The 16,470-nt window shown below is 42.4% G+C and overlaps 1 protein-coding gene across 2 annotated transcripts in view; it reads right to left on the bottom strand.

Moving 5' to 3' along the window:
* The window catches only part of SEMA3C (semaphorin 3C), a 122,480-nt gene that overhangs the window by 52,334 nt on the left and 53,676 nt on the right, over positions 1-16,470 (bottom strand). For both annotated transcript variants that reach the window (XM_083399640.1, XM_083399641.1), the window contains exons 3-6: positions 14,708-14,868; positions 8,217-8,279; positions 4,163-4,282; positions 1,275-1,365 (exon numbers count right to left, since the gene is read on the bottom strand). In XM_083399640.1, coding sequence (XP_083255766.1) covers positions 1,275-1,365; positions 4,163-4,282; positions 8,217-8,279; positions 14,708-14,868 — 435 coding nt within the window. The remainder of the gene's footprint in view (positions 1-1,274; positions 1,366-4,162; positions 4,283-8,216; positions 8,280-14,707; positions 14,869-16,470) is intronic.

The raw sequence follows: 16,470 nt of genomic DNA, 5'->3' as shown, positions 1-16,470 counted from the left end.
GAAATGCTATGGATCAGGCATAGGCAAACTCAGCCCTCCAGATGTTTTGGGACTATAACTCCCATCATCCCTCACCACTGGTCCTGTTAGCTAGGGATGATGGGAGTTGTAGCCCCCAAACATCTGGAGGGCTGAGTTTGCCTATGCCTGCTATGGACGTTGTGAACTGAACTGTGAATTAGTTCCTTTTTGGAAGGGATGAACTTGAGCTGAAATTAATGTTACTGGCCTGGTGGTGACTGGAAGAGCTCTGTCCTCCCTCTGTATTTCTATGATGAGTGTGTGCAAAAGCCCATTTGGGTCTGTACTGTGCTCAGAAAAGAGACATCCACCATTCAGCCAACAGCCCACTTCCATGTGGGCATGGAATTTTATGCATTCACCTCCATGCTTCCTATGGCTACCAGGCAAGTGCTTGAATGCCTAAGGGGGCAACCACCTTTTTTCCCATAGAATGTCTTGCAAAGGTATCATGGATATTGTATGGGGTAAGATGCATGCCCCTATAGGGAACTGGGAGCAGTCATCTTTTTCGCCATGCAATCTCAGGGAAGGGGCTGCATTTTGAGCCATATATTTTACTACATGGCCCCAGAGGAGGCACTGGTGTTCTAAGCAGCCGTAAAATGTTAGAGAAAGAAAAGGGCAGTCCTTGGTCTACCTTTCAAGCACATAAAAAAACCAACTGCATTGATTTTGTGGGATTTTTCATTATCAAAAAATCTGCCTGCAAAAAAGGACAACATTGAGCTTGTTTGTATTGGAACTAAGTTAATCCACTCTTTCCTAGCAATACATTTTCCTACAATTCTAAAATCAATCTCTTAAAATCTACTGCAACCACTAAAACCTAGTCACGTCTCTTTCCTTACTTTATTAAACTAAATCAAATATTCTTTTATAAACATTAAGGTTGGAAAAATTACGCAAGGCAATCTTGTTTCCCCCCACCCTCAAATTACACTAAAGTGCCTTTGGACCCACATATTATCTGCTCCAATAGACAGCTGAAGATCTCTAACATATTTCCCGAACTCAGCAATCACTTTTACATGGAATTCATCCTAAAATAATGGAAACATGTTGCTGGAAGTGGCCTGTAGTCCAATTCCCTTAACTGAGGAAAGATTCACTAGAACTAAACAGTCACTGACAGATCATTTTTTCCAGTTTCTTCTCTTACCCTGTGGCTCAATTTGTTTACAACACCCTCTCATTTCACTCTCGGCACCTAATGATTTAAGCCCCCAGAAACCCTAGTTGTTTTCACTTACTGATCATAACAGAGACGGTATTCACATTAGGGTTGAAAGAGCAGCGGCCCTTCCCAGATTCACATTTGGAATCGATCTTGAAAACTTGCTCCTGCAACAGAGAAATAACATGCAAATGGTAGGGAACAGTTGAAGGTTAATTTTAAAATGCCTGGCTTGGGTGGTGTACTGTGTGGAAAAGCAGTTAACGACTACCATAAGACCTGCAAAAATAGTGCCTGAAACAACAACAGGTCTTGTGGCATCTTAAAGGCTAAAACATTTATTGCAGCATACAGCAACCCCAGCGCAATTGGTGCTTGTTATTCTGAATTCTCATTTGATTCCGTGGCTATAGCTGAATATTGCACCGAAATGAAGGAAAGAATGGTTCTCCACTTTTCTGTGGAATTTTGCCTGATCCAGCAGACCTCTTCATTTAGGTCCACTTTCAATTAAGAATGGTCAAGTCAGCTTATTTCCGTTCTGTGTCAATTTCAAATGCATCCGTTAGTAAGTCCATCCCATCCTGTTTTCTGTTTATATATCTTTAACTACATGAAAAATCCACACTTTCTCCTAAAATACACACTTTGTATGCTTTTCATTCACTTTTACAAGCATTTCCTCCATAACATTAATTCTATTTGCTTTAAAATGTGGACCAAATGAAATTATCAGTCACAAATAATCATTTATTTATTTGGATAGATGAAACACTTTATTTTCCAGATTCCCAAACTGAGATGCCTTCAGACTCCAGTACTAAGAGCTGTTCCACAGCCAGGCTCCCATTCCAGGTCACAGAGTGACTGTGTTTCACGATATCCACATGTGACTATAGGCAAGGGCTAGAGAGCCTATGGCCCTTCAGAGCCTCTCAGACTCCAGCTCCTATCATCCCACACTACTGGCCATCTTGGCTGCACCTGATGGGAGCTGTAGTCCAACAACATAGGGGCAATGGTGATGATGATATCAAAGGTCTAAGAAAAACTAGAGCTTGGACCCAGAAAGACTTGGATTGGAAGACAGCATTGGTACCCAGCTTGAATTCTGTCAGCCTGGTTCGAACTTTACAGCACTGGCTAGCTCTGTGAGTCCTAAAATGATATACTGCCAGTAAAAGTCTATTGAGGAGTCTTGTAGGAAGCTGTGAAAGTCAATGACCACCCTAGCAATCAATCATTTATGTGTTCCCTGCAGGCAACACCGTTGTAAACACAGCAATACACCTGCTACTGGAGCTGAATCCTTGGTCACAATAATGTGATATGAATGAGGCAAAAATAATAAGGCCTAGCCTTCTCTAGCCCACCTTTGATGGTTAGATGTTCAGTGCTAGCTGCCATGCAGAGACATGTGTTATGGCTAGGAATGGAAGAATCTGCCAATTTTTTTCTCCCCTTTCTTAGTTTCCCAATCCTATACACAGTTCTCCACATTTGGCAGCAGTTTGTGTGTGTGTGTGTTTTTCATCTCCATGAAAATTCAACAGCATTTTAGTGTAAATTTTCCCAAAGAAACACATATTTATATGCAGTTTTCACAAATGTACACATTTTTGTAAGCACCTTTTCTTAATATAATGAACTTTTGTCTGCTATTGAAGGCTTCCTTTTTGTGCACCCTTTCCCCTAAGACATGTGTTTTTGCAAACTTTGGTTGGAAAGCTGCATCACAAAAATTTGGATAAGTGCGAAGGGTACTTATGCATTTTGTTTTGGAAAATGCACATTTGATCAATTTGGCTTTCTGTGTATACTGCATCAAATTGCTTCCCCGTCCCTAGTTATGGCAAGGTGGGCTCTCAGCCCAGTTTCATACAGGAGATGAAGGGAGGTGGGCAGTAGAAAGAGGAAGCGGCTGAAAAGGGGTGACAGAGAGAGAAAAGGGGTGTGGGAGAAAGAGAGAGAAAAGGAAGGGGCTCTGCCCACTGCTGGCTCTGATCCTGCCATTGCTGGCATGTCCCTTCCCCAGATAGATTACCCTCAGGGAAAAGGTGGCCTTCAATAGAAAAAAGGTTGCCAGTGTTATAGCGTTAGGAGAGATTCTAGCTCTGCAGATAAAGCAAAAGAAATTGCTTTTCAGCCTCTTTTTCTTTCTCTCCCTTTTCACCTGGAAAAACAGCCTTTCACCTATGAAAAACGATGGCATTACTTGCTGATAAGCAGTGCAATTTTCTCACTAGTCTTGCTAAAAATAAATCCCCTCTGTTCTGCTAATTAGGCCCATACATGCAAAGGGGGGGGGGGAGGCTCACATTAAACCCCGATACTCCAAGCGGCTTTGCTGTTGTTGGCCTGCACCATCCCAGCAAGGAAAGTGGAAGGCCTGCAGTCCAGTGCCTAACAGACTCCAGACGCCTGAGGCAGCAGTTTATTTAATCAATGGATCACAGGCATGCAGCTCAGGAGACAGGCGCGCTGAAGCTCAATTCCAGAACGCTCAAGATGCGTATCTATATTTTGCCACTTAAGAGCACCGCTATGTCCTCCTCACTGCAAAATCTTGCATTTGATTGTAAATTAATTACGCCAACAAAAAGTGTCTGCTGGGTGCAAGCTTGTTGAAGAATAAATTGAAGGTTCCTTTAAAAATGGGGCAAGATTCCTCTCACATTAGTCTCAAGCTGCGATGGGGAGGGGGAAAGCAATGCCTTTCGTCACCCAGTGCAAAGCGCCCCCTCCGTCTTTTCGGCAATTTTTAACAGAGGTGTTGAGAAAGGGGTGAAAGTATTTGCAGGTGGGGGGGGGAGCTCACCGCTCAGTGCCAAAGCAACTGGGCAAGTCTTGCTGCATCGCACTGTGCTGCTGACAAAAAGAGGGGCACTCAAACCACCGCAGAGCAGCACTAGGCAGTCTTCCACCCAGCCAACTCACACACCACTACTTGACTGGCATACTTACCTCTGCCCTTCGCCCTCTGTTGAGATATGCACACACAGGGCTAAACGCACCACTTCCACAAACATATAAATGGGTGCGGTTGAATGTCTGTATCACACGGACAAAGTTGCCGCAACCGTGCTGCAGAGGGAACAAGAAAACAAACAAAAGGGGGTTGTAAATCTGCTCCCAGAGGTGACTGATTTCCACTGGGACCATAGGAGCCAACTCCCAAAGGCTGTGGGGGCTTCAGCCCCCACAAAAAATATTTGAGGGGGCTGGGCCCCCACAAGTCGATGGGCATTCCCATCCAAACGGCATGCATGCGCTGCATCATGTGATCGATTATGCGGGGTGTTGCTTACCTGGGCCCCCAAAATATTTTATTCAAGCTGGCAGCCCTGACTGGGACTGATGGGTGAAACATTTGGGAGCCCACCAGCAGGAGGAGCCAGAGCCAATGGCAGACAGAGCCAACTCTAATTTTGCCCCTGTCCTCCTCCCTGCTGAATTCCACAAGTGGCATCACTGAGAATTCCTCCATAAAGGAGGAATGACTGGTAACAATACTGCAAGTTTTTAATGGGCTTCTGCATTAGGAGCCATCAGGACTGGGATTCATTCCCCTGGCTCCTGAAGACACATCAGTTTAGACAAGCATTCCCCTGAACTCAGACTTCCAGTTCTGATTGTTTTAATCAGTTTGTAACTGTTTTAAATTATGCTCTTTAAGTGGCTTGTTTTATTATAGATTTTCATTATGGATTTTCAAATGACTTAATGGAATTGTTTTATTGTGTGTTTACATTGTGTATGTATTGCATACTTGATTTGATACTTATAAACTGCTTAGAAGGCATTTCGGCATGTAAGCAGTATATTACTTAGTTAATTGATAGTATTGATAATAATTACATTAAGAGACCGTTGGTGTTCTTCCCTTTGGCTTTTTTATTTTTTAAAAAAACCTTCCAGCTAGTCTCTGTTGCTCCTCAGCATCTCATGCATCCTGGAATGTCCACAGACAAATGTCCATTAGGACATCTTCTATGGGTATTCTGTGAAGAATGGAAGGCAGAAGGCTGCCTGGAGAACACCAAAGGGCGGTGAGGATCTTATTTTAAGTTAAAAGAAAGCTTTAACTTTACAACTTGTTTTTTTAAAAAACAAAAAACATATCCACTATTCTTTGGCACCCTGCTGCCAGTCTCCCTGCTAGATGCACATAGCATCCTCTTTGTAGAAGTGCCACTTAGCCTCCCAGAAGTTTGCATCATTGACCCCCAGTGATTCTTACTTCTGGGAAAGTGTGTACAGAAATGTAGCCTAAGTCTCATGCAAAATTCAGCCACGTATTGCTCTCCCTTGAATATTGACATCATTAATGACATACAGCATACCACTAGATTCAAATAAACATTCTTAATATATAAAGTACACTGCATTTTGCACAGTAGGGGAAATACTGGAGCTTGGTATGTATGATGTATTAGACTGTTATAGTCATCTGGGAAAGGAAGCAGACACCATGCTAACATTTTCAACGCTAATTTAATTAAACAGAAATCACTTGAATCCATTACTGGTGACATTTTAATGGAAAATGCTACGCTCCATTATGCTCTGCAGATCCAATATTTTTTTCCCTTGAGAAGTATGGATCAAGATAAGATCAAAATGGAAAAAGTATTTGCCGTATACTCCTTTTAATTACAAGTCCACAACCAAATGAACCCTTATTAGAACATAGCATAATATGCTATTATTTAATTATGATTAGAAATTGTGCACCTTATTCAAATGCTGGTGGGGAAAAAGACCTGATACAACACCTAGATATATTTAATGGATCAACATAGAAGCCCTTTCTGAGCTGCCACCTAGATGCATCACAAACAATTATTTATTTGGGGGCTGGAAAACTTTGACCAATCAAGTGGAATTTATTTGTTACTATTTCTAAGTCATAAATAAGACGCAGGTGGCGCTGTGGGTTAAACCACAGAGCCTAGGGCTTGCCGATCAGAAGGTCGGCGGTTCGAATCCCCGCGACGGGGTGAGCTCCTGTTGCTCGGTCCCTGCTCCTGCCCACCTAGCAGTTTGAAAGCATGTCAAAGTGCAAGTAGATAAATAGGTACCACCCTGGCGGGAAGGTAAACAGCGTTTCCGTGTGCTGTTCCGGTTTCGCCAGAAGCGGCTTAGTCATGCTGGCCACATGACCTGGAAGCTGTATGCCGGCTCCCTCGGCCAATAAAGCGAGATGAGCGCGCAAGCCCAGAGTCATCTGCGACTGGACCTAACAGTCAGGGGTCCCTTTACCCTTTACCTAGTTCTAAGTCAACCCTTTAGCACCAAAACAGTCCTCTAGATAACTTACAAAATATAAAAACAACAATCCAATCCATGGAAAACTGTATCAACAGATAAAATAAGTTGGACCACTCCAAAGGGCACAGTAAAAGACTATGAGAGGGATCAAAAGTCCCATTCAGTCAAGAACTTCAAATGTGTTCCCAGGTGGGCAAGTTTTAGTAGTCATCTAAAGACAGCTGTGATTGCTGCTGTTGATTTGCAACTTCATGGCTCCTGTTCTCCATTTATATACTGATATATTTATTTAAATTATTAATTAAATTTGTATACCACCCTTCATCCAAAGATCCCTGGGTATTTCAAAGCAGAAAGATAGAAAATGAGAATACAAAATACACAATGAAACAAAAGCAAACCAATAATTCCCCTCCTACAAACACATTTTAAAAGCCATAGAATGTTAACCAGCAAAATGCCTGGCTGAAGAGAAACGTTTTCACCTGGTGCCTAAGGATGTGTAATGAAGGCAGCAGGTGAGCCTCCATGGGGAGAGAATTCCACAGATGGGGAGCCACTGCATAATTTTTCATTCAGTTGATAAAATCTTTGTACCACTCCATCATCAAAATCTATGAGACCTACTTACAATATAAAATAAATTAAAATTGCTGATATTTAAAACTGTTAGCCTATTTCCTCTCTCAAAAATGTATACAAAACCAAAAGCTGCAAAATATACATTATAAAATAACACTTAAAAATCCAAGTCAAATTTACATGCCTGGGTAGGCTTGCTTGAACAAAGAAGTTTTGGCAAGTGCTGAAAACAGCACCGTGAAGGTGCCTGCCTAATATCAATGGGCAGGGAGTTATTTTCTTAGGGTTCCTTATCTTTGAGCCAGACGGCCTCCTTAGAGTTCTTTCTTTGTCAGAGCAGTCTCTCAAATAGAGGACAGCTTCAGATCGAGAACTGCCCTCTGTAAAACTGGCCACCCTACTTGCACTTGGCACACTGAAATCATTTATTGTTATAGCTGCTACTAATATAATTTCCAAGTGCCTTTTCCCAAGTATTGCCTGAGGTGATGTACAAGTTATTAAGCTCGTAACAATTAAAGGAGTGGTTTGTTCGTTTGAGCAAGAATCACTCTGAGATTTGGAAGAGGTAATTGGCTCAGCAGATGGTTCTCGTGCAGGATTCTTGCTTTGACTCCAGCAACAGTCGTGCCACATTTACCTGCGTTAAGGAAGTTCTGCTTTTTTTCAGGCATCTGTTCAAAATGTTGCTTTATAAAACCAATAAAAGAGTCTTTATGATCAAGCAGTAAGTGCTGTTGGAATGTACAGGGATTATTATTTTTTTCCATACAAAAGGCTGCCTGTACCATCTGGGAGTCTGTCCAGGCACTTACATTAGCATTAGCTCAACAGTCTGCAATATATTCTCTAGGAGATATGCAGAGCAAGCCTTATTAATGATATCCATCACTAGCAACAAGGTAAGCAAGAAATTTTGGTTTCCTTTTTTAAAAGGGGGGAAAAATGTCCTGAACATAAGCAATGTGCTCATTTTTCCAGACATCAGGAGGGAGATCCAGACTGTGTCAATATCTTGCTTGTTTCAGAATTTTGCATGACTGTTTCTGCCTGCAGAGTATTCAATGAAAACACGCCTCTTCCGCTCTGCTTTTGGCTGCACCCAAGGCGCTCTTTCTCGGTAGCCAAACATTTAATTAAAAAAGGGAGGGGGGGGGATACTTACTGTAGGATCTTTGCCAGCCATTTTGCACTCATCAACTTTGGTTGTTGATGCTGGCCAGAATATCTGTGTGGAAAGAAAATACATACATATACAAATATGAATTACATAATATTCAATGCACATTTAAAGGGGTTGGGGAAATTTATCATTTCCACCTTGTTCAAACTGCCACACTGCCTGCAAGGCATGCCTAAACTCGCAAGATCAATATTTTCACAGACCTGTGTTGCTGGGGAAAGTATTTTATCCAAGTTTTTCTTACTCAGAGAAACTCTGAGCAAGCAAGCCTCCCACAAAGCTGGGTTAGTGCAGTAACAACTGGTAAAATGCATCCCAAAAAGATCGTTTCAGTTACAGGCTGGTGTACGTTACAGCCTTCCAGAAAGCAGGACTTTTGAAGTTAATGGGTTTGTCATCTGAAGCTGGTGCAGGCCTTGCAAGCCTGTGCCATGAGGAAGACACTTGTTGGGCAGAGGATCCGCCTTAACATTTGTTAACCTGATTACAGCAAGGATGAAGGGTTCCCAAATTGTAGCATGGGGCCAGTTCACATCCCCACCCAAATATGAATTGTTGTTTGGGGTGGAGGGGGTGGCGCACACCTTCCACCACCTGCATGTGACCTGGGTACCTTTCCCCATCATTCAAGGGTTGGGTGAAAACGTGTGAATGAAAACTATGCATGCACAATTTTTGGCTTCTCGTTTCTTGCTCTGTAACATAGTACCCACTGAGACAGTGGAATGAAATTTGGCACACACATTCAGAACTCAAGCTCTCCATTTCAAGATGTATAAGCTCATACAGCGCCTATAAGGTCCTTCCACCATAGGACAATGGGATTGTTCTAGCTGGGTAAGTGAATGAACCAGTCAATCGGAAGCCTCCTCGGGTGTAGGAAAGATTGTGGACTGTGGCACTCAATTTCACCTATCAACAAAATCTGAAGTAGATTGGAAGATCCTTCCAAGTTGAAACGACTGCAGGGATTTCAAGGGAAACTAACAAGAATTTTTATCAGCTCTCTGGAGTTTTTCAGAATGTAGAAAGAAGCTATATCTTGGTTCCAACAAATGTGACCTAAAGCACAAAAGCTGTGCCCAAAGTTCTGCCTCATCAGAACATTCTGCCTAGCCAAAACATCTGTGGGGGAAGTCAAAGTAGTGATTAGATATGGACTTTTTAAAAAATGGGAACTAGGTCAGGATATCTGTGCTCTGAAGCATAAAAATGTTGATCAAATAAAATGAGAAAGAAAAACTAGATGGGTTGGCAAGAACCTTTACGGCAGTGATGGCTGAACTCAGTCCTCCAGCTGTTTTGGGACTACAATTCCCATCATCCCTGACCACTGGGCCTGTTAGCTAGGGATGATGGGAGTTGTAGTCCAAAAGCAGCTGGAAGGCCAAGTCTGGCCATCACTGCTTTAAGGGTCTTCGGATCAAGCACCCTTCAAAAGCACAAAGCTCACAAGTATGACCTGCAACAAAATGTCACATGTGGAGTGCTGTTGTTAGGATTCTAGCAACTCCATTTCACCCCCAGCAGCCAATTTTCTGTGCTCCCCAGCCCTTTCATCAGTTGAGACCTGTGTTCAAAATACCCCAGGCGCCAGGCACGTTTTGTGACTGGAGCAGGTCCAATTGCGACCATGTGGAGTTCTCTGGATGCCACGTTGGTGACGGACATCTCCATCTGGCTGGCCTCTCCAGAAGAGTACACGGTTCACCTCCCTCCTCCGTTAATCCCTACAACGACCCTGTGAGGTAGGTTGAGAGGCTGTGACTGGCCCAAGCTAGATGGAAGTTACCTCCTATGTGTGGTGTGCAAATGCCATTTTGGCTACAGCATGTATGTCAGAAATAGAGGGAATGATGGTATCTCTTCTATTTATCTCTCCAACTGCAATGGGGACCTTCTGCCCATATCACACTGACTGTAAGGATGTGTTTTGGGTGTTCTGTTTCCTGCCTTTTAAGATAGTCATGAAAAGTAAGTTGATTGAAGCAATGGAACAGCTTGGACCTCCCTTGAAAATGCCTAAACCTCCTCAGGGAAGCTGACCTCCCACATTGAGAATCCCAGAAAAATATAAAGCTGCCCTCTGACCTTTGGTGTTGTGAGGAGTGGAACTGAAGGCAAATGAGAATAATCAGACATAAATATGTTTAAAATGATTGCACAAAAATTGGTTGTTGTTTTTAACATGGACGCTGCTCATTTCTTTCAAAGTCTAGATCAACTATGTGCAAAAATGCTTCAAAATGAGGCTGATGTCGAAGAGTTTCTTTTTGGATGCCAAAGTATAACACAGGGTGTCACATAAGAAAATATGCTCCACTAAGCTTCCAGCTGAACTGAGCCCAAGAGCTTTAGTTAATTTCTAGATAAACATCTCAGCTTCAGAAGAATCCTCAACCAGCACACACCCAAAATCAGAACAATGGAGGGTTCATCTCTCTAGCAGGCTCCAGTTTAGACAAGCAGTAGAGAAAAATATATTTCCAAGCAGTCAGAAGGCAAACTCTTCATGTCATGCACATGATAATGCTTGCATTTGATGAAAGAAAGAAAGAAAGAAAGAAAGAAAGAAAGAAAGAAAGAGTTGTAAAAACGGCTTTTTGTATTTTATCTTATGGTACGCCACTTTGATAACCACTAGCTGTGAACTGGATTATAAATTTGTAAAGCAAATAAGTAGTAAATAATAATAATCCATTGTCATAAGCAGCATGACATGTCTGCTGTAGAATGCAGCAACATCTGGAGGTTCTCCACACCTGCTATAGAAGGAGACCTTAAAAATCCTTTTTTGAGGGTTCTATGTCCTTTCTCAGCAATCTTTATACCAAAATCTGTACTTGATCAGGCTGATACTAAAAGGACAATGTCTACATTTATCAAATTCAATTTTAATATTTTCTCTACCACTATCATATATTTTATCCCTCAGAATGGTAGATTTTTATTGTTGTTGTTGATTTATTTATTTCAGAAGAAGAAAAAGATGACACCCGTTACCCTCAAGCTTGAAATCTAAAAAGACATGACACAAAGGGGGGAAAGAGAGGAAAAATGAAAACTGTGGCCTTGGTTGTAAGGAACACCAAGTAAAGAACAGTTAGATAGGATGTGAAAACAGACAAAAGAGTAGCAAAGAAGCACAGTTTCCATGAATAATGAGCAAGTGTCAGTTCTTTATGACTGTTGGACATATTCCAGTGTGTAGCAGTCAAATGTCTGGTGAGGGTATACCCTGCCAATAATATACAGAGCTACAGCTTCATTTACTGTGTCTATAAAGTTGGATAGCAATTATCTGGATTCTGGTTCACTCTGTGATGTTTCAGCAAATTCTGCTCAGACGATTCCACATAAAATAAATCCCTAATTTCTTTAATCGATTTAGCACTGTCAGTGTGACAACATTTTTTCCAGTGAGATGTTAAAGGGGGATTAGTGAGTGCAGTAAGGACCTGCATGTGGTTGTTCCAAAATCCAGATACTAGGATACAGCCTTAAGCAACACATGTAGGAGACTGGATAAGGAGCCAAGCAGCAGATTATAGAAAGACAATTTCTGTGCTTAGGAAGTCAGGAAACTGCTCATAATTGCCAACACTGTCTTTAAAAGTCAAGACTCCTCTTTGTTCCATGGGATTAGTTTGAGTGCTGTACCAAAGCATTTCTTGAAAATTTTCCTCCCCTGCTAAATAAACTTCTATGTTTCTGCTATATTTTCAGGGAAGCATCAGAGTTTCTTTATAATCATAGGGGATGTAGATTGTGGGAACAATCCCTATTTTTGGAAGACTTTAAAGATGCCTTTTTAAAATGTTGCTGGCATGTCCATTAATGTCATTTCCGCCAGGCGTCCTCATTGCCAGATAACACATGTTGATGAATTTGTTTGTAATATGTGCAATCAGATCCACCGTGGGGTTAAACACTGTTAACTAAAAATAAAGAAAATAAAGAAAACTCTACTGCCAGCTTACTAACACTCCCTGCCTCAGAAGCCAGGGCAGGACATGGTACTGCAGAGCAAATAAATATAGTGTGATGCAAAGACATGGGAGGTGGGTGGCACTGTATTCTAAACCACTGAACCTAGGGCTTGCCAATCGAAAGGTCGGCGGTTCAAATCCCCTTGATGGGGTGAACTCCCAGCTCCTGCCAACCTAGCAGTCTGAAAGCACGTAAAAGTGCAGGTAGCTAAATAGGTACCGCTCCGGCGGGAAGGCAAATGGCATTTCCGTGTGCTGCTCTTGTTTTGCTGGAAGCGGCTTAGTCATGCTGGCCACATGACCCGAAAAAACTGTCTGCGGACAAACGTCAGCTCCCTCGGCCAGTAAAGCAAGATGAGCGCTGCAACCCCAGAGTCGTTCGCAACTGGACTTAACTGCCAGGGGTCCTTTACCTTTTTTAAATGCAAAGACAAGAGCCTTCAGATGTGTGCAACAGAAAGTGAGAGACTATTTTGGCTGCAATTCTTGGTGTGGGAATAGGGTGTTGCAAATACACAAATGTGCACCTGTTTTGCATCTGTGAAATAAGGAAGAGTATTTTCTCTGCTGCCCATGATATGATTCCGTAGCCCAGTGAAGAGCAGTAGGAAAAAGACCCAGCATCTTCGCAAACTATGGTTGGGCTGCTCTCAGGATGCAAGCCACCTGGGATGATCCATCTCCTGCTGCCTGTCCTGGGACTCCTTTTAAATTAGTTAAAACCATGCTGTTAACTCTCCATCACTGATGATCTGGTACTGAGCAGTTTCCAGTTGCCATCTATGTTTTGCCTTAAATGTTCCTGACATTGTCATTTCAGAACAAGGGTGGAAGATGGCCACCGTCAAAAAGCATAGCAGCCACTATACTACTGAGTTTACCTCTATTTGGAGTCTGCCAGTCATTTTCCTTCTCATGGCAAGATAAGCGGAGGTAAAAGAAGTACCAACTTTGTTTGAAAAGGTGGAGAATGTGCATTCACAGGTTGTACTTGGAAGAACTGGAGAGCAAATTTCCAGGGAGGAATTGCACATCCCCAGGGGGGAAACTGCAATTAAGAGGCCATGTGCTTTTGCCTCCTACAAGTTTCATGGACTGGTTGGACACAGAAGAATGGTGGGAGGAACCAGCAGGGGAACCACCAAGGTCCAGGGGCTTTTTGTGCAGGAAGTAAAAGGCTCAGAGTCTGGGGAATGGTGGTGAGATGATGAGTGGCCAGAGGGAGAAGACTGGGAGGAGGTGTCAGAAGCTTAGTGAGCTGGGTGAGTTTGTGGCAGGGAGAAATCTAGAATTAGAGGCAGAAGCTGAAGCAGGGGAAGAGAGAGGCCAATAGGCAAAGATGAGTCAGGCTAGTGAAGAGGAATGGGTGTCTCCCCCTCCTTCTGAGAAAACCTCCCCACTCCCCTGGTCTCCCAGAACCAGAAGAGGCATGAAGAGGGTGAAGGATAGGTTGACTTCATGCAGGTGCAGTCTCTGATTGCTTGGGGAAAACACTCAAGATGAGGGGACTTTCAGTCTCAGCAACCGATCCATTATCTGCTGTGCTCATTAGGTGTGTCCGTCAAATCTGTACGAATAGGATTCTTGCTAATAAAGAGTTAACTCCCACTTGCACAGTGTGATTTACTGCAGGCTCACTCTTTTCCCAGATGCAGCTGAGCTTTTCAAAGCAGCATTCTGAGAAGCCAGTAGACATGTTTACTTGCTAGCTTACCTCAAGAGCTCCTTTAATGAGGTGCACTTGGGGGGAAAAGACTGCTGCTGAGAGACATTCTTACACAGGGATCCTCCTGCTCTGAAAGGCTTTCACCCTCCACACTCAGCAGCAGTTTCTCTGGCCATGGCTTGTCTTCACCAGCTGCTACCTCATCCCTTTCCCCCAAGACTAGGGTCCTTTTTTGTTGTTTCGAAGAGGAACAAGGTAGCAGTCAGTGGTCAGGTATGAGTAGACTTAAGGAGATGAACCTGCTGAGGGTAGGCTGTCCTTGCCTGGATTCTGCTTATGATAAGCTGAGTGGGGTGTTCACATAGCCAGCGACTCCTACTTCTAATTTTTGACCCATCACTGGACAATTTGTCAAAAGCACTGGTTATAAGTCTAGGTTCACTAAAATAATAATACCCTAAATACCAGGCAAACATATTGTCCAGCTTTGGACAGGAGTCCCCTCTCCAGAGTGGATCAGGCCTACCAAACTGCAGACAAATAGGTCCAGGGGCTTCTTGTGCGAGAAGTAAAAGGGATTCGTTTTCCTCCACCGTCCCAAATGAGGGGGCGGGGTGGGGAATGAGGCTCCGTCTTAAATATGCTGTTTGAACATATTGTTCTGCTAATGTACAAGCAGCAACTGTTCTGAGCAGGCGTGGAGCTGGCATGTTGCCTGACAATGGGATAATGATGAAACACCCTCCTTCCTCTTTTCTTTGAAAGCAGAAGCATGCAGTAAAACGATCCCAGCTTCCCAAAGCGCTTTGTGGACTTACACTCAGAGGGTCCTGGCTTATATTATTGATATTCAAAGACAGAATGTGATCTTTGCTGCCAACGTAGATGCGGTCCTGATCTTCATCCATCACCAATATCCTGTAGTCTAAGGGGTGGTGGGAGAGAGCATAAAACTGAGCGGTCTTCGTTTCCTGCAGTTCTGTGAAAGAAAGAGGAAGCATAGCTTAATAGATGCATTCATTGGCTTCCCTTGCTTGTATAACAGCATCTTGATAAAAGATGTAGCGTGCCAATAAAAATGCAGATTTAGCTGTACCCTCAGCAACTTAAGAATTTAAATGCATCATTCTTAGACTGAAGTAAAGCATCTGAAATAGCCTTATTGATTCATCCAAATGTTGTCTTAATGGAAATTAATATTTACAGCTGTGCCTTCTAAAGCACATCATATATCAAATTAATCAATGAGAACTTTGCATATTATGGCCCACAGAAATAAACTTCATCTAACATAACTAAGATATAGATTAGCTAGAATCAATTGAGACTTATTTTCTGGGGAACTATTATGTCACAAAGAAATGTTTTCCCTAGTCTCTTAACAGCCCAACCCTGCGCATATCTACTCAAAGGTAAGTTCTATTGACTTCTCTGGAACTTGCTCCAAGATAAGTTTGCACAGGATTGCAGTATAAACTGGTTTTAACTCTTTCATGTATAACTTTTTTCAATTTTAAAAGTGCCTGACTTTTTAAAAAAGGAACAAACACACACACAGAGAGAGAGAGAGGGAGGGAGAGAGAGAGATGTTTGTGTGTGCACAGAGACATTTAAGAGCTATGTTCTTATTTTCTTGCTAACTAGGAATCATATTCAGATTGTCTCACTTTGCACACCATCGGGCTACTACAACTCAACATTATGAATATTGCTAGAGGACAACACTGCTAGCATCAAACATAGCTTTAGTGCTTCAAAATAAGCCACCAGCATTTTAGTGTGTATTTCTTCTAATAGGCACATTTTTGCAAGCAATTTTCCTTAATAGAAAGAATTTGTGCATGTTATTTTTGCAAAAGCAGGCATTTTTATAGACATGTTCCCCCTAATATGTGCATTTTTGTGGAAATAATTTGACTGAAGCACTGCACTACAAAATTCAGAGAATTGTAATTTCAAAGGAGAGCTGTATTTCTGTTCACATATTCTTTCATGCCAACCATGCAAACTGCAGCATGACAGCATCCTTAGGATAATTTGTATTAGGACAGGTGTAGGGAACCTTTTGACTTGCAGATGTGGATGAGCTACAACTCTGGTATTGGCCATCCCTGGTCATTGGCCATGCTTGCTATAGCTAATGGAAGCTGTAGCCCCAGCAACATCTGGGAAGTTAAAGGTTCCCCCCTCCAGCATTATGATTTTCAGTGGTGGTAAATTTGTGGTTGTTCATTCACACATGCCCATGTTCACCGATGAATACCCCCTACTTCCACATAAGTTCAAGTGATCAAAGACGAAGGATCTGCTATCATTTCATTAGAAATAGTATGTTCTTTTTTAAAATAATAACTTTTAGTAATGACTCTCTCTCTCTCTTTCTGTGTATGTGTGTGATGGCCAGATCTGCAACTTTGATCTCCTGAAAAACAATCCAAGTCGCATGCCTTATGAATCTGGGAATGTCACCAAGGAAAGCATTCAAGCCTAGATGTTAAATGAGCCATTAGAAAGTAAAGCCTCTTAGCACTTTTGCGAGTAATATTTTTGCATGCCGATCAAAACAAGGCTCCAGTGTACT

This window comes from Podarcis tiliguerta (assembly GCF_965153285.1).
Source record: "Podarcis tiliguerta genome assembly, chromosome: 10".
NCBI classification, from domain to species: Eukaryota; Metazoa; Chordata; class Lepidosauria; order Squamata; family Lacertidae; genus Podarcis; species Podarcis tiliguerta.
The sequence above is the reverse complement of the archived record's forward strand: the minus strand, read 5'-3'. Positions and strand labels throughout refer to the sequence as shown.